The following is a 17,306-nucleotide window of genomic DNA, read 5'->3' on the forward strand; positions in this document are numbered from 1 at the left end:
ATTTTCCATTCTCATACTCCTCATCCATCCCTTTTCCAATATTCATCATGCTAAGCAATAACCCAAGACGCCCTTTCTTGGTCCAGGAAAATGGCAACCAGATATGCTTTTAGCTCAGGTCCATGAAAGGTACCTGATATAATGTAAGATACAATGAATGGGTAAGCAAGTTTGCTTGCTTGTTCGATTTGCTATGTCATTAAGCCGCGTTGTCGTACTTGGCGTTGTGGATGGAGATGGCTCTGAACTTGGGCATTAGCATCGACTTTCATTCCCTGGCATCTAGACAACAGGGATATCACTTACCGGCCACTGGGGTCCGACTGCTTGGACCAGGTGGGCGTCCAGCGCATAACCGTTGATGCGCAGTGGGGAGGGAAGTGCTCATCGAACATGCATCGGTACCAGTAACTATGCATCAACTGTCAGTCACATCCGTCACATCGTCTAAAAGGGCAAAACATACGCCTCCTTGGTGTCGGGAATGTCGTCACCCCATTCAGGCTTGGGGTTCTTCATCATCTCGTCCGTCACGTGGGCTTCAGCGTTGTCCTTGAGAGCATCGATCCAGCCGTATCCGACACCGTCAGAGAACTGCTCCTTCTGTCGCCACAGGATCTTATCGGGCAGGTAAGGCTCCTCGCCGGGCTCGTCGCTGGTATCAAAGGCCTTTCGGATGATGTACTTCTCGATTCTGTCCTTGGTGATCATCTTTTCCTTGGGGTCAATGTTCATCGAAGTCTCGAGGAACTGGTTATCTTGTTAGCATGTTCTCACGACCTCATCGCCATGTCATCAACTCACCTCCTTGTCGAGGAAAGGCACACGGGCCTCAAGACCCCAGGCGGAAGTCGACTTGTTAGCTCTCAGGCAGTCAGCCAGGTGCAGGTTCTTGACGCGGCGGACAGTCTCCTCGTGGAAGGCCTCCCGGTTGGGGGCAGCGTGGAAGTAAAGATAACCTCCAAAGATCTCGTCGCTACCCTCACCGCTCAGGACCATCTTGATACCCATGGCCTTGATCTTGCGCGAAAGCAGGTACATGGGGGTAGAGGCTCGGATGGTGGTGACATCGTAGGTCTCGAGGTGGTAGATGACGTCCGAGAGAGCGTTGAGACCATCCTCAACGGTGAAGGTCATGACGTGGTGCTTGGTACCGAGGAACTTGGCGACCTCGAGGGCAGCCTTGTTATCGGGAGAACCGGGCAGACCGATGGAGAAGGAGTTGAGCTGGGGAAGGTAGGTGAGGGTGTCGATGTGGTCGTCATCGTCGATACCGACGAGGCCCTCGCCAGTGTCGGCGTTCTCGGTAGGGAAAACGTTACCGTTGGCCTCGAGCGCCTGTTTTCGCAGTCTTGTCACCTCACGCTGGGCAATAGCGGCAGTCAAACTGGAGTCGAGACCACCCGACAGAAGAACACCGAAGGGAACCTCGGCCATGAGGCGCTTTCGGACAGCCTTCTCGAGCGCATGTCGGAGGACCTTGTAGTCCACGGGGGTATCGGGCACCTTGGCGGGGTTCCACCACGAGGGGTTGAAGTAACGAGTGGTCTCGCCGGTCTTGGAGTCATAGACGTGGCCGGGAGGGAAAGCGACAATCTTGTCGCAAACGGTGTGCAGGCACTTCAACTCGGAGGCAAAGTAGACAGTGCCGGGCTCCTTGGAGGACCAACCCTGGTAGAAGGTGGTGATGCCGATAGGGTCGCGGGCGGCAATGGTGCGATCTTGCTTCTTATCGTAGAGCACGAAAGAGAACATGCCATCGAGGTGGTTGGGGGCATCGGTGTCGAACTCGGTGTACTAATTGAAGCGCTGTGAGTCCGTCGTTCCAAGCTTGTCTTGAGTCCAGGTTCCTTACCAAGGGGATGATGACCTCGCAGTCCGAAGTGGTCTTGAAGTGGTACTGCTCCTTGAGGTGTCTTCGGATCAGACGGTGGTTGTAAATCTCACCGTTGACGGCGAGGATGATGCTATCGTCGGCGTTGGTCAGGGGCTGAGCACCAGACTCTGTACAAGGCGGTTAATCGGGAGGATATTCCGAGATCGCAGGATGGTTTCACTCACCAACACCGACAATGCTAAGACGCTCATGGCAGAGGACTAGACAAAAGGATTAGAATTGTGCGAATCTGCAGTCTGGAGGCCAATTGACTTACTGGTGTGGTTGGAAATGACACTGCCGCCTGGACATGCGACTTAGTATTTGCGCTCGGGCGACGATCCGGACAGCCAGTTCACTTACTCCAATCGGGACCACGGTGTCGGATCCTGCGCCAAGGAGGTCAGTTTCGAAAATCTCTGTCAATTGACTCGGTGGGAGGACACATACTGCTTGGCAAGCTTAAGCGCAGTCGGCTTGAACTTTTGAACGTCGGGGTGACTGTGGGCAGACGCTGTGTCAGTCCCGTCATGATCATTTTTTATTTTTCCCTCCCTCCGCGGGGTCATGGCATCAATTGATGGCGGGGTTCCTCCCAATGCCCGCGCCTCGTGTGCCCCTCCAAAAACTCATCATCCAGGCACCGCGCGCGCGCAGAGGATCCATGTTCGCAGCAAAAAGAGGCGCAGGGGGGAAGCTTGAGAGCGTACCGATGACAGGCGAAGATGCCACACATGATTGCGGTTGCGCACGACGAGTGTGAACGGTTGGAGACGAGGTGTGGCGGTGATACAGAGGAGGGAAGGGGATGGGAACGAAGATGGGGATGGGATGGAAAGATTAATATTTAGTACCTGCCTCGCCCAGCCCAAGTCCGAGAGGGCGCGGGCAGGGAAGGGAGGAGTCATAGCAAAAACTCCACCCTCCTTCCGCCGGTACAGGCAGAGGGAAAAAAAAACAAGCGCAAGGCTACCGACGGTAATGGTCGAATCCAACGTCAAAAGGTTATCCACACGCGATACATCTACTCCGCCGCCTCAATGGGTCTCGCCCGCGGGCTGCCAGCTGCTTGGACGAGCTTCTCTGTGGCCCCTCCACTGTTGATAGGAGCATGATTAGCCGGTAGGTCATATCACCCTTGGCCGCTTGTCTTGTTTTTTGTCAGCCTATATGTCTGTCTAAGGTCTGTCCGTCACCTGCAGACGGGATAAAAAGGCCGCTAGGATCTGGATGGATTCTCATTGCCGGCGAGGGTCTCTATCAAAGGTCGGAGAGAGTTGGATGGCCGACTTCGGATGGTAATTCGGCCATGTTCATTGGCGGCCGAATAATCTAACGAGAACCCCTTGATTGTTCGATAAGGAAATGGGACGGCCATGTGCCTGGCCTGGCCTGGTTCCTTTGCGTCACAACGTGACCAGCCATGGATGGGGGTCAAGCGAATGTAGGGACAAGGCGCTCATGGAGGGGCAATACCAAGAGCCAATGGCGAGGTGCTCACACCACGTTTCGGTCGACAACTCAAATTCTTGTTGCACGCAATATTTCTCATCTGCATTTCCTTGACTAAATACAGCAGCCAGATAACACCCATCAGCCCGTGGCTTCTTCGGCTGTTGGACGCCACCTTCGGTTGTATCGCCATTTGGGACATCCACCATGATAAAAAAAATGGTGGGGCAGATCCTAGACATCCATCCATTGCTGGTGGGCGTGGTCCGAAGACGCAGCCGCAATGATTCACGCCGACGTGGATCTCGATCGCTTCAACCGACAACGGCTCTTGACATACAACGACAACTCATCAAAGAAGAATAAAACACTTGCTTGAGATTCCAAGGAAAACGCTCTCTTCGTGACTCGACCGACCACATCCCCTCTCATGGGCTGCGAGGTCCGAAACTACCCAGCCCACTGCTCATTGTCAACGCGAGCCATATCGTGCCGTGGTCTTCAACCACGGACTCCCAAGTGAATATCCGCCTTGGTATTTCCCCAAACGCCGTAGCCTGAGATCCCTTACAAATAAAAAGTGTCTAAAACGCCTCTTCAACCAGCGCCTCTCGGTCGTTCATCAGGGGGTGGGGTTGTCGCGGACCAGACGGCGAACCCGCTTCTCGTACTCGGCGCGATCCTTCTTAAACAGGTTGTACGCCTCTGCCTGGGCAGGAGACTCGGGGTTCGGGTCGTTAAGGAGGTCCTGGATGCCCAGCAGGATCTGCTTGACGGTGATGGCGGGCTTCCATGCCTCCTCCTCGTTGAGAATAGACAGGCAAACGGTGCCTGAGGGGTAGACGTTGGGGTGGAACAGCGGAGGGACGAATTTGCCTGCGAGCGTTTAGTCAGGACATAGACTGCGTGTTGATCGCTTGCTACTTACACTTGGGGGGCTTTGTGGGATACTCTGTCGCACAAAGGCGAGTTAGCACAGGTCACGAGAGCAAGGCTCTAGTCCAGGAACATATTTGCACTCACCGTCAGGGAAAGCGATGGTCAGCTTAAAGAGTCCGCCAGCCCAGATGGTGTTGTCCTTTCCGGGAATGCCGCACTCCCAGTTCTTGACATCGAGGATACCCTCCTTGGTACGTTGGGGCTTGGCATAGAACCCAAAGGGATGGTCTCGCCGCCACTGCTTTCTATCCAAGTCTCAGCATCGTCCTCCGACTCGCGAATAATGTGCAGAGCCTCACCTCTCTTCTTGTAATCGGTTCTGACACAGAGCCATGGTTTCGTTCTCGACGTCGGTCGGTGCGCGGATGAAGGAGGGGTGACTGCGGGTGAAAGAAAGGCGGACTTAAGAGTTGCGGCGACAGCTTGCACGAGGCCTTGCTGATGCGTCAAGGTCGTCAACGACGATGGAAAAAAGATCGGAGAGTTGTGGAGATGGTTCAGCCTCTGCAAGTTGCGGTTGCAAGGAGTAAGTTGTTGCACCAGAAAAAGAGGTGACGGAACGAGATGAATGGATCAGATCGAGGCTGGAGCCTGACGGTGTTTGCGCATCCAATGCAATTCACGAAGCGATGGACGTCGGTGGATGATTCGATGAATGGATGCACCGCCCGAAAGTCGCAGCCATGAATCGGGTTGGTCCAAATGTGGCGCCAGCACTGAGAGCACGTCCCCACGAAGCCGAAAAACCCCGCTGTGCGTAGGGGCCACCCGCCATTTGTAGTGAATCGACAGCGCTGTTCTTTGGCGGGGTGACCGCCAGCCCGTCAGTGAGGGGCTTCACCTGGCTACCTAGGTAGGCACGGTAGCGCGGCCATCGTCGCCTCGGCTCAGGTCACTGGTTGGAGTCCATGAGCTTCCATCAAGACCGTACCTGCCTTGGTGTGGACGAAATTACTACCCAACTCTCGCAACGACGAGCTTCATCTATCCACGACATCTATTGCGACTTTCGCATCTCATCTATTTCATCTCATTTAACGGCATCAAGACTTGCATCATCTTCGATCTCATATCTACTGGCACGGCCTGTCGCATGTGGGGTTTGTGAGCTTGTGAAGAAGAGTTGTCTCAGAGAAAGAGGAGCCGGTGACCATCATGGACGCAACCAAGGACACAGAAACTGCCAAGCAGGAGGAGGTCAAGCAAGAGCTCAAGGAGGCTGTCAAGGAGGAAGTGAGAGATGAGGTGAAAGAGGAGGAGAAGGCCGATATCAAGGCTGAGACTGTCGCTCCCCCAGCCGCTGCCTCTTCATCTGATACCCCAGTGCCCGACGCTCCGGTTGCCGATCCTCCAGTCCCTACTCCCTCGAGCATCACTCCTGTGCCAGCAGCAGAGTCATCCACAGCTCCTCCTCCAGAGACTAAGCCCTCGGAGGCCGCCGTAGCTGTCACTGCTGCCGCGGCGGTGACGGCTGCAGTTGCGATAGAGGCCGTAGTAGAGAAGGCTGCCGCCGAGAAGGTCACCACTGAAGAGACCGCCGCTCCTCTTGAGCCACCAGTTGAAGCAGAAAAAGATGTTGAGCAGCCTACCGAAAAGCCTGTCGAGAAGGCCGTCGAAGAGCCTACCGAGGAGCCTGCTGAGAAGCCTGCTGAGCAACCTACCGAAAAGCCTATTGAAGAACCCGCTGAGAAGGTTCCCGAGCAGTCTGTCGATAAGCCTAATGAACGGGCCGCCGATAAGCCTATCGAGCAGGCGGCTGAGAAGCCTGTTGAGAAGGTTGTCGAGCAGCCCGTTGAGAAACCTATCGAGATACCTGCCGAGAAGGTCGCTGCTCCTCCTGCACCGTCGGCTGTCGAGGAGTTTGAGGATGTCCCAGACCCTGATGAGGACGATCTAGACGACCTAGACGGTGTGTTCATCCTGGCGAGATTCAAAACCACCATACTTTTTTTTACTAACTCCCCACCAGATATGCTGGATGATTTCTCTGCTGTCAAGATAGAGTCAAAAAAGCCAGCCGTGCCTGCTGGTCCCAGTTCAACTCAGGCTGCCAAGGAGCCCGCTTCTTCTAGCAAGCAGCCAGAAGCTGATGATGCCTTCTCAGAAGAGGAGTTTGCCAAGCAGCTTCAGGCTGGAATGGCAGACTTGCTGGGCGAACTCGAAAAATCCGTAAGATGCTATTATACTACATGTCTTGTGGACAGGTACTAAAAATGACTAGCCGGATATGCAGGCACAGTTTGAAGACATCTTCAAGCACATCGCCGCCGCAGAAGGGGCTGGTGACGCCCCTCCTCCTCCCGCGGCAGCCTCTGCCTCGGCTGGACCTGCGCCTAGTGCACCACCAGCAGAGGATGCTTCCTTTCAGGAGACGATCCGACGGACCATGGAGCGTATGCAAGCATCAGGTGACCAGGCCACCGCCGCAGCCGCCGAGGGCCCTGCCGATGATTTCATGTCTGAGATGCTGAAGCAGTTGTCATCCGGCGACCTCGGCGCCCTCGGCGGTGATGGTAGCGAGGAGGAGTTCTCCAAGATGCTTATGGGCATGATGGAGCAGCTCACCAACAAGGAGATTCTGTACGAGCCCATGAAGGAGCTTGACGACAAGTTCCCTGAGTGGCTTGCCAAGAACCGCAACTCGACACCAAAGGAGGACCTAAAGCGTTATGAGGAGCAGCAGTCCGTCGTGCGCGAGATTGTGGCCAAGTTTGAGGAGAAGACGTACTCGGACTCGAACTCGGCGGATCGCGAGTTTATCGTGGACAGGATGCAAAAGGTATGTGTATTCTCTTGTCTCTTCTTTGTGACTCTGGTCACTGACTGCCTGCCCAGATGCAAGCAGCGGGATCGCCTCCCTCTGACCTGGTTGGAGACATGGCATCCGCGCAGGAAGCTCTCAACCCCTCGGATGAAGCATGTAATCCTCAGTAGATACCGAACCTGGACATTCCCTCCAAGTCATCTATATACCCTTTCCCGAACAGTAGCTGTACACGCACAATGCTATGTCACTAGTATCGCCCAAACGCCTTGCCAAGGTAGTCCGTATAGCCCCAACTCCAAAATGAAAAGCAACTGCAACCCTCATAAAACAGACAAAGATTCTCGTTCACTGCATCTCGGTATCCCCAGATTCGTCTATCCGGTATAGTGGCCTAGAGCTGGCGCTCTGTTGTGACTGTTCTTGAGCAATGAGCTCAGCAAAGATGTCGTCGTAATCCTCGTCGGACAGTGCTGGCGAGGGTGGCCGTTGCGACGATGTTGATGTTTGATCTTGGTAGGATGCAAGCATGGCCTCGAGCTGGTCGTCCTCATCCATCATCATCTCATCGTCCTCTGGGATTTGGGTTTCTTCTTGCTGGAACGCCATAGCGTCTTCGATGTCCGCGTCGGTAAACTCGGGAGCGTCACGGGCAAGTTGTCCCCGGTCTGCGAGGTAGTTTGTCTTTAGGAACTGCAACATGTTAGCAAGTGTCGCGTTATCACGTTGGAAAAGGAGCATACCTGTCCCTCGATGTCCCGCCTCTGCCAGGCCTTGTCCTCACTCTTCTGGCGCACATTGTTCAGAAACAGGCGTCGCCTGCCCTCTTGCACATCCTCCCGCTTTCGCACAACGGGGTTCGGTCGCGTGGGACGTGATGCAAACTTGAACTTGATTGGCTGAATGGGTGATGACTGGATCTGTCGCTGGGGGTGCGAGTTTCTGTCAATGGGCGACAGTGGCGATGACGCGCGAATGGGGGAGGAAGTGAGCGGCGAGGGGGCGCTGGGGCGATGGTCCCAGGAGCCGGAGAAGATGGGAGTAGGAGCAAAAGACAGCATGTTGTCGTCTGTTTGGTTCTGATTTCTCCGTTGCATAGAATTCAAGAATCTGATGTGTTGAGGGAAGTAGAAGCAGATGGATGATGGAGAGGGGGATGGGTCGTGTAAAGAGGCGTCCAGCTCCTGAAGTGAAGTACTCAACGCGGTCGACGCGAATCGCGCCGTCACGTGACGGAGCGCGAACCCTGGAGGCGTGTTAATTAAAGTGGGTCACCCCCTCCGACCATCGCATCCCATCGGACTCCGTAATGTACAATGTACCCACCCGAGTCGCACCCGGCCCCAGCCGAATTGGCCGCCCCTCGACTGGCTGGGCAGACGGAGGTTCATCGGTGAATCGGCACACCGAGCAAAAAACTTGGCTTGGGGGTGGTGACCTCGACGACATGACCTGAGGCAAATTGTTTACTATCTCTGCTGTTTCTTTCTGGCTGGCAATTTCATGTTGGCTGTCGACTTAGAATGAGGACCCTCGCCCTGCCGCTACTTTGTCCTCCTTGCTCAGTGCCAGTGCCCCCATGAAGTCCTTTTCAGTCTCGGCCCTTGCGACCCGTGTCGCCGCTCGACCATGGACCTGCTCGACCTGCCGGAGCCAATTGGTCCACAGTAAGGCTTTCCAGAACGTCAGAGCAAAGGGCTTCGCCTCAGGAAGGAATTCGCGAGGTGCCAATGGCCGGAGAACAGGCCCCAACCGCGCTGTTCTGTATGCCTCGGCCGGCGCTGCGACTGTGGGCGCAAGCACCCTCGCCTTTACCGACGATATCAAGAGCGGCTACGAGGCGGCGGAGCGGACGGGCAGAGTCGCAGTTGCGCTCGCCGTGTGTATCAATGAGTAAACGACTATCTGACTCTCCGGCAAAAGGCTTGAGGCTAATTGGGTTTTTCAGTTACCGAACGACGTTGAATGCTAGAGAGACGACCGTAGACGAGCAAGAGCAAGATAACCTGCTAAACGCCTGCCATAAACGATGCGCCGAACGAACTCTTGTTGTACTAGAAAAGAATGGCGGAATCTTCATCAAACTCGGCCAGCACTTGGTACGAACGACTTGACGATTCTCAGTAAAAGCCGCGCTAATCACCACCATGTACAGAGCGCCATGAACTATCTCCTACCCCCCGAGTGGACCACCACATTCATACCCCTACAGGATAAATGCCCCGTGTCGTCGTTTGAGCTGGTTGAGGAAATGTTTCGCAAGGATACGGGAGAGGAACTCTGGGACTACTTCTCCGAATTCGCTTCCGAGCCCATCGGCGCTGCCTCTCTCGCCCAGGTACATCTCGCGACGATAAAGGACTCGGGTCGAAAGGTGGCCGTCAAGGTCCAGCATCCAGAGCTGGAGGCCTGGGCTCCCCTGGATCTCGCTCTCACCAGATACACCTTCTCAACCCTGAAGCGATTCTTCCCCGAGTACGATCTCGAATGGCTGTCTTCCGAGATGGATGTTTCTCTTCCCAAGGAGCTGGACTTTCAAGAGGAGGCCAACAATGCCCGGCGGATGAAGGAGCACTTTGCAAAGATTCCCCATTTGCCGCTGGTTATCCCAGAGGTGATATGGGCCAAGAAGCGCATCCTGGTCATGGCCTGCGAGTCTGGACGACGTCTTGACGACCTGGAGTTCCTGGACAGCAACGGCATTGACCGCGACGAGGTGTCGGCTACACTGGCCCGCATCTTCAACGAGATGATCTTTGGCAATGGCGCACCCCTGCATTGCGATCCTCACGGTGGCAACATTGCCATCCGCAAGAACACTTCACGTCGATCTCTCGGACGGGGCCCCAACTTTGATGTGATCCTGTACGACCACGGTCTCTACCGTGACATTGACCTTCCCCTGCGGAGGTCGTACGCCAAGATGTGGCTCGCAGTCATTGACGGAGACATGGACCGCATGAAGAAGTATGCTCACGAGGTGGCCGGCATTGAGGACAAGGACTTTCCCCTGTTTGCGTCCGCCATCACTGGCCGTGACTACAGCATCGTCAGCAAGTCTGGCTCTATTCTTCGGACTCGCACAGCCGACGAGGAAAAGACCATGACCGGTGCTCTTCAGGAGGGTCTCATCGTAAACCTCGTCCAGCTCCTCAGCCGGGTCCCGCGCATCATCCTTTTAATCCTCAAGACCAACGACCTCACCCGCAGCCTGGACGAGAACCTCCAGACGAGACAGGGCCCCATCCGTTCCTTCATGATCCTCGCTCGGTACTGCACCCGCACCGTCTTCCATGAGCAGCTCGACGAGATCCACCGAAACGGCTCCTTCCTCTGGCCCCTCAATGCTATACGGGTGTTCGCCGCCTGGGTCGGCTTCATGCGTGTAGAGGTCAAGCTGGAGGCGTTTGAGCTGTGGTTGTTTGCCAAGAGGATGCTGGGCCTGCGGAGCATCGAGTTTTCGGGGGCGGCGTTGTAAAAAGGGAAATACAAGAAAGACATAGACGATATATCAGTTATAGAACTGCACATATAATTAGCTGTTTCAAGCAATAGAGACGAGCTCTTAGATGATGGCATTTGTTAGTCTTGGTTGTGGTGTTTGTCCCGGGTGTGCTTGTCAACTCTAGACGTGTAGAAAAGGACTTGGGAACAAGAAGGATTAACGGCCACAACCAAATACACATAGGTAGAGAGGCGTCTCACAGTGTTACAGAGTTCCATTGATACAACCGAGATGGAGAGTGTGTCGTTCAGCTCCAGGCATCACCCGCGCTAATAAAGCCAAGTCTGACCGTGGATTATTGCGGTGTAATTACATACCATATATAACAGCGTCACCCCTGCAGAACAGACGGTGACTTGATCACTTTCCTCCAGATAATTGCAATTGACAAGTACAACATGGTCCTCCTTTCTCTACCTCAGGAGCTGTTGCTCAAAGTCGTCAAGGAACTGCACCTCGCAGATGTTGAGACCTTGGCTCAGACCTTCAACAGACGCATCCACGCCACATGCATGCCCTTCCTGACCAAGCGCATAGCCGCTCGCAAGCACTCCAACCGCATGAAGGAGTGCTTCGGCACTCATGAGGCTCGCGGCCACCTCTACAAGCTCAGCGGGGATGTAGCAGAACAGCTGGGCTTTGACGGGGTCGACGAGATATCGATCCCCGAAGGGCCTACCAGCGTGGAATATCTGGACCTCAATGGGGACCTGTCCTGGATGGAGCCACTCGACCCGCACACGGCGCAGAGCATGGAGCCTTATCACCAGGGCCCTGCTGCTGAGGACCCCAAGCTCATCGACAAGCTTATCGCTGACGCTGAGAAGCTCGGTCTAGAGCTGCCGCCTGGGTTTGTCACCTTTATGCGCAGCGAAGAGTTACAGTACCGGATCCCCTCTGCGCAGGCCGCATACTTTACCCTCGCGGAGGACGGTTTCCGCAAGTGTCCTGACAAGCTAGACAACGGTCTTGGGGGCTACATCATCCGGTTCTTTGTCGATCAGCAGTGGTGCTGGGTCTGGAACCTGTACATATATCCCGGCGGCAACGCCGTGCTGGGCAGCCCTGGGGATCTCAACTGCGATCCCGAAGAGGCGGCCGACCAGCTCCTGGAGGAGGGTAGGGCGACGCAGGAGGAGATTGACAAGGCTCGGGAGATGGGGTTTCCTCTCACCTATGCGATGGAGAACGATCTCGTCTTGCATAGCCTCGGCTTCGAAGAGTTCCTAGCAACGACGTACTATGAGGAGTTGATGTTTTTCGTCATGCATGAGGAAACAAAGGTTTCAAAGGGTCTCAGGGATTATATTGATCACAATTACAGGAAGAAGGGGGCAGGCCAAAGAGGAAGAGGTCCAGGAGGAGCAAGTTGAGACAACCAGCTAGAGTCCGAGTTCCTGTGCTCTTCTCGCAAACAGCATTGTATTGTCTTCCTACCTTGACCTGTGCACCAGTTCCCCTGAGCTGATCAGACTAATAATCCAAGAAACATCTATAGGATCATCTTTCTAGCCATGCAAAAAGTGTACCAAGAAATCATTGATGGAAGGAAGTACCATCACGAACAACCCCAGGGTAGCAATATCTTCAAGGGGATAGGACCTCTAAACGGCAAAAAAAAATGTGGTTCCGCCCGGGATCGAACCGGGGACCTTCTCGGTGTTAACGAGATGCCATAACCAACTAGACCACGGAACCGTGTCTTGTTGTTGGGGAGTGAGAAGGAATTGGAGGCTATTCACCAGAGGGGAGGAGACCGTTATCGTGAGACCCACTTCACAACCGGGCGTCAAAACTAGTCGATCCACAACCCTCCTCCTCTCGACCCTCTCCTTTCTCCCTCTCTCACCCACCACGCCGGCACATGTTCTGCATGTGCTTCTTGACGTCACATCAAGCAGAGGTTCCGTGGTCTAGTTGGTTATGGCATCTCGTTAACACCGAGAAGGTCCCCGGTTCGATCCCGGGCGGAACCACTCTTTTTGCTCTCCTCCACAACTATCACCAAAACTCTCTCAACTTCCCACAACTCACCCACAACCCCCCGCTTCTCTTTTTTTCACCTCCTCCACCCCAAATCGACGGGCTCTTGGGCAGCATACGCATCTCTTGACGTCATCAAGCAAACGGGTTCCGTGGTCTAGTTGGTTATGGCATCTCGTTAACACCGAGAAGGTCCCCGGTTCGATCCCGGGCGGAACCATCCTTTTTGCCCTCCTGACCTATAACTCACACGTAAACACTTCGCAGATGTCTCGGGTGCTTCTGCTTGCTTGTCAAGAGGTGGTTGAATGACTGGTGGCTCGGTGGTGGTTGAGTCTTTTTTGGAACTCGAGACTAAAACGCCAACCTGGTTTGTGGGTCTCACGATTTCTCGGAACTCACTACGAACTCCATCAAGTCCTTGACAACTCCATTTCAAAGCAGATAACTCGTGACTGGGCGTGAAGTGTGCTAGAGGATGAGATTTTTCAAATAGAGACTACTTATATTCAAATATGCTTGTTAGTAGTTATTCTTTGGCTCGGTGCTTTGCTGTCAACATCTGTTAGAATATACCGCTCAGCGGCGTTACCTACACTCAATATAATACAGTCGTCACAAGTTGAATCATGCATATCAGTTTGAATATCAGTTTGTTACATCAACAAATCTCTTCGTTATCAGGTACAATGCCATGCATGTCATGATGCCTCATGCGCTGTACAACCCCAACTCCGTGCCAGGATATCTACATAGGTTAGTCTCTAAACAGTCATTCCCTTGCCCTTGTGTTTGATACACCAAACTCCGTTTTATCCAATACCATGTTACTCAAAAGTTCCTCTGCCCAGTAGACCACCCACAACACCAATTCTCCTCTCGGCACCCTTGACCTTTCTCTCCTCTCTCCTCCGCTCACTCTCCTCCAGCTTCGCCCTTCTCTCACTGTCACGCGCGAAGGCGTGCACGCCGCTTTTCTTGGTGGCACTCTTCTTGATCTTGGCTTCTTCTCCAAACCCACTTGTTGGTGTAGAAGTTCCAGAGCTTGTTGTGGAAGTTGACCCTGAGACAAGCGAGTTGGTTGTCGCACGGCGAAGTAGGGCAGGCACCTTGAATGAAGATGTCGAGGACGACCCAAATGCCATACGCCCAGTGCTGACCGACGAGGAGTTGTTGCGCTTGAGACTAATCCTGTCAACGACGGCAACGCGGCCGCGGCGGGGATTGGGTCCATCATTCTCCTTCTCACTGTGGCCATGAGGAGCAGCTTCTTCTTCACCCTCACTGTCCGATCCAACCTCAGTAGCGGGAATGACCGACCCGTGAGGCTCCTCCAGAAGGTTGGAAAGAGTCTCACGGACTTCGCCAATGTTGGAAGGCTTCTTGCCATCCTTGGTTCTTCGCATGTGGGCAGGAGGTCGGTTGTCCGCAGAGCCAAGTGTCTTTCGTGGCTGGCTATCAGGGACAGTGTTGGAGGTGTTGCTGTCTTCCTCCTGAGACTGAGACTGCTGTGATGACTCGTTTGGTTCCTCTGGGGCGTCCAAAAAGTCCATCTCGTCGTCGCTGCCGCGATCTTCAATGGTTCGCAGGAACGCTTGGTTACCAGGGTTCTCGGCAATCTTCTTGACACGCTCGTCGGCAAACAGGGCCTTCTGCATCTTTGCAAACTGGCGACGCTTCATGCGCCTGCGGGCCTCGCCATCGTCGTCTGAATCATCAAGATCATAGCCCGCACCACGCTTGCGGCGAAGCATGCCAGTAGTGATGTCCTTGAAAAGCTTTTCAACTTGCTTCTCATCCTCTGCACGCTCGCGATCACTATGTGATGTTAGAATATGCTTCAACAGTAGAGCCAGATCACACTTACGCATAGAAAGCGGCAAGCTTAGCCTCGTCGACATCGTTTCCAGCAGCATCGTCGATAATCTCCTTGAGCGAGGCGACAGATTCGTTGTCACTGTCCTCACCGTCCGCACCACCGAGACCAGCGTACTCATCCTCAGATTCCTCGGCCTGCTCCTCAACCATTTCCTTGGCCTTGCTCTTCTTATGGCTGAACGCCTCTTGGGCCTTGCGCTTCTTTTCCTTCTCCGCACCCTCCTTGAGCTTGCTGAAGGCGGTGTTGGTTTTCTCAGCAGCTGTGGGCTCCGGTGTTTCTTCGATGCGAAGAGGAGTCTCCATTCTGCGACGAAGACGTCCGCGGCGAACCAGAGGTGAGTCTGGGCCAGCTTCCTCAGTATCAGCCATCACAGTATCGACAGTTGAGACAGGGACTTCGATGAATCTGTCCTTCATGGGAGTGTGGTCCTGAAGACCACCGTCCTGGGACAGCTCAATCATCTCAGAAAGTTGTGTGCTCTCCTCTCGCAGCAAGCTATCAAGGCCACGCATCTGAGATTGAGAAAAGTTGAGTTTAACGCCCTGGGTTGTCTTTTGAGTGTCGTCCTTTTGGCTATCCATGATCATGTCTTCCATCGGCTCATCCATGGTGGTTGAGAAGTTGGAATCTGGGAAGTGGTCGAAGTCGGGCATCATGGATTGAGTCGGGCCGTTGGCAGAGTCCATCTGGCTATCGTCCATAGTACCAGCAAAGATCTGGGTCAGACCAAGACCAGCAGGTCCCTGAACGGGTAGGCCTGGGATAAAGGTCTTCTTGGCTGATCGGAGCACTGATGTAGGGGCAGCAGGGGACTGCGTGTTGGGAACAGTGGGCGATGTATGCACAGCGGCCTTGACGGCCTTCGGTGTCGACTTAACGATGTCTTCGTCCTCGTCATCAGAGATGATGGCGATGGGTTTCCGCGTTCGTCGCTTGTGCAGGACTGGTAGGTCGTCTGCATCTTCATGAACGTCCTGGCTGACAAGAGGGGTCGAGTCCTCAGCATCGTCGGCAGATGCTTCTGACTCTGCGTCCTCAGCCTCAGCCTCAAGCAGAGGGTTGCTGTCTGCCTCTTCATCAGACTCTTCGTCCTCCTCTTCAGATCCAGACAACTCAACAGCTGACGCCTCTGCATCAGCTTCATTGCCAGACGCCTGGTATTCCTCGTCGTCGCTGTCATCCCAGGCGAGAGGATCAACCTCTCCATTCTCCTTCTTTTCCTTCTTTGCAGCAGCTCGCTCTTCCTGCATAATCTTCTGTGCCTCCTCTCGTGCTTTGGCAACAATGTCATCGACCTCCTGCATCTGGCGCTCGCGCTCCTCTGCAGTCTGGATAACGACACCCTGGGCCTTGAGCATCTCGATTCTCCGCTCACGCTCCACCTTGGCTTGCTGACGGGCCTTCTGCTGAAGGTAGGACTGAAGTTCGCCTGCAGTCATGCCGTGATCGTCTCGTCGCCTTGTCTCTTTGCCGGGGGACTTTAGTTGAGCAAGAGCTTTCAAGGTATGGATGGAGTTGTGCTCTTGGGCCTTCTTGGAGGGAACATTGTCGAAAACGGCTCTGACCCGGTCCTGAACGGTTGTGGTGATCTGAAGTTCATCATCCGAATCCAACATGGTGACGTTGACTCTGGCAGGAGGAAGCTTGACGCGAACCTGGCGACGGGGCTTTTTGGAGGGTTGCTGGCGATCAGGAATATCGATGGCTTTCCCTTTGCCCTTGTCCAACTTGAGCTTGGCGGAGTCTGCTAGGCCATCGGGGTTTGGCAATTCCATGTCCTCGTCGACCACCTCGGCCACGGACTCAGCGGCCTGCTTGGCCGCCGGCGGCGAGCTGGGAGGTGTTTCCGCATCCTGCATCTCGACGTCGCTGTGAGGTGTGGCGCCCCTGCTCGAGCTAACAATCTTGGGTTCTGGCTCGCCAGCAGGACGGTAGTTAAAGCGCTCGAACAGGCTGTTCTTGGTGATCTTCTTCCGCGTCTTGGCCTCATGTGTGAGCTGCATGTTTCTCGCCATCCTCTGAGTTTCCCGGTTCATCTCCTCGATGGCCTTCTTGCTTGCCTTCCTGATCTTGGGTCGGTCGGTTTGCGTAAGCCGGCGACCACCCTCATCATCAGTGATACCGGAGTCGTTGTCGTCCGAAGCCATCTGCTCGAGCTCCTGCGCAAGCTCTTCTTGCCGGGCAAGTCGCTCGGCCTTCCGTGCTTCCTCGGCAGCCTCTTCGGCGCGCCTCTCTCGCGCCTTGCGCTCGGCAAGTGCCATGAGACGTTCCTTTGGGGGCAAGTAGCCTTCAGAGTCGGAGTCGGCGTGGGTTGATTTGGAGGGCGAGGGACGAACGGGTGATGATACGAAAAGGGCCGGGCTGGGTTCTCTGGACGCTCGAGTTGAGCCATTGGCAGCTGGTGATTGTGGTGCTCGTCGGAATAATCTCCGGGGAGCAACGGGGAGGTCGTCCTCTTCCGACTGAGCATCGGGCATATCGGCATTTTGCTCTTTCTGCGCCTCCTTCTCGAGCTCAAACATCTTCCTCACGCGGTCTCGGGCTGTTGTTTTCTTGTTGTTGGTTGTGGCCTCTGCTACATGTGGTGCCTTGGTCACAGCCTGCATCCTCGACGCCAGCCTGCCGCGAGGTCTAATCTCTTCCTCGGACTCATCATCAGATGCATCCTCATTTTGTGTAGATAATTGTGTGAGGTCGATATCTCGTGTCCGCCGTGGTGATTTGGTCTTTGTGGTTTCTTGAGAAGGGGAGGCTTCGTCGTCGCTGCTCCCGGCTTCTAGGAGGGCTTTGAGCTGAGCTCGCGGTGATAGTTGCGGTTGCTCTGGTGACCCGACTGGCGACGCAGGGGACGAAGATCGAGGGGTGGTAGCCATGGTAAATGGCTGTGATATTTAATTAAAAATCGTAT

At 54.6% G+C, this 17,306-nt stretch overlaps 7 protein-coding genes across 7 annotated transcripts; 3 read left to right on the plus strand and 4 right to left on the minus strand.

Moving 5' to 3' along the window:
- Positions 1-199: 199 nt before the first annotated feature.
- MRS44_007720 (uncharacterized protein) lies at positions 200-2,612 on the minus strand (the record flags this gene model as incomplete). The annotated part of the gene is made up of 10 exons (XM_046269264.2): positions 200-242; positions 307-411; positions 467-750; positions 805-1,797; positions 1,856-2,004; positions 2,062-2,097; positions 2,154-2,180; positions 2,240-2,265; positions 2,327-2,377; positions 2,587-2,612. The coding sequence occupies 10 exons, from the start codon at positions 2,610-2,612 to the stop codon at positions 200-202; spliced, it is 1,740 nt and encodes a 579-aa protein (XP_046134274.1).
- Positions 2,613-3,950: 1,338 nt separating this feature from the next.
- On the minus strand, positions 3,951-4,601 carry MRS44_007721 (uncharacterized protein; the record flags this gene model as incomplete). The annotated part of the gene is made up of 4 exons (XM_046269263.2): positions 3,951-4,204; positions 4,257-4,280; positions 4,352-4,512; positions 4,567-4,601. 4 exons carry the CDS (start codon positions 4,599-4,601, stop codon positions 3,951-3,953), a joined length of 474 nt encoding a protein of 157 aa, XP_046134273.1.
- Positions 4,602-5,422: 821 nt separating this feature from the next.
- On the plus strand, positions 5,423-7,201 carry MRS44_007722 (uncharacterized protein; the record flags this gene model as incomplete). Its single annotated transcript, XM_046269265.2, has 4 exons — positions 5,423-6,176; positions 6,237-6,436; positions 6,489-7,046; positions 7,103-7,201. 4 exons carry the CDS (start codon positions 5,423-5,425, stop codon positions 7,199-7,201), a joined length of 1,611 nt encoding a protein of 536 aa, XP_046134272.1.
- Positions 7,202-7,379: 178 nt separating this feature from the next.
- On the minus strand, positions 7,380-8,092 carry MRS44_007723 (uncharacterized protein; the record flags this gene model as incomplete). The annotated part of the gene is made up of 2 exons (XM_046281079.1): positions 7,380-7,724; positions 7,775-8,092. 2 exons carry the CDS (start codon positions 8,090-8,092, stop codon positions 7,380-7,382), a joined length of 663 nt encoding a protein of 220 aa, XP_046134271.1.
- A 518-nt stretch (positions 8,093-8,610) lies between these two features.
- MRS44_007724 (uncharacterized protein) lies at positions 8,611-10,509 on the plus strand (the record flags this gene model as incomplete). The annotated part of the gene is made up of 3 exons (XM_046275987.2): positions 8,611-8,924; positions 8,980-9,130; positions 9,187-10,509. 3 exons carry the CDS (start codon positions 8,611-8,613, stop codon positions 10,507-10,509), a joined length of 1,788 nt encoding a protein of 595 aa, XP_046134270.1.
- Positions 10,510-10,934: 425 nt separating this feature from the next.
- Positions 10,935-11,909, plus strand: MRS44_007725 (uncharacterized protein; the record flags this gene model as incomplete). The annotated part of the gene is made up of 1 exon (XM_046275986.2): positions 10,935-11,909. The coding sequence occupies one exon, from the start codon at positions 10,935-10,937 to the stop codon at positions 11,907-11,909; it is 975 nt and encodes a 324-aa protein (XP_046134269.2).
- A 1,437-nt stretch (positions 11,910-13,346) lies between these two features.
- MRS44_007726 (uncharacterized protein) lies at positions 13,347-17,271 on the minus strand (the record flags this gene model as incomplete). Its single annotated transcript, XM_046269262.2, has 2 exons — positions 13,347-14,337; positions 14,387-17,271. The coding sequence occupies 2 exons, from the start codon at positions 17,269-17,271 to the stop codon at positions 13,347-13,349; spliced, it is 3,876 nt and encodes a 1,291-aa protein (XP_046134268.1).
- Positions 17,272-17,306: the final 35 nt, after the last annotated feature.

This window comes from Fusarium solani, assembly GCF_023522795.1.
Source record: "Fusarium solani strain SB1 chromosome Unknown bctg00000004, whole genome shotgun sequence".
NCBI classification, from domain to species: domain Eukaryota; kingdom Fungi; phylum Ascomycota; class Sordariomycetes; order Hypocreales; family Nectriaceae; genus Fusarium; species Fusarium solani.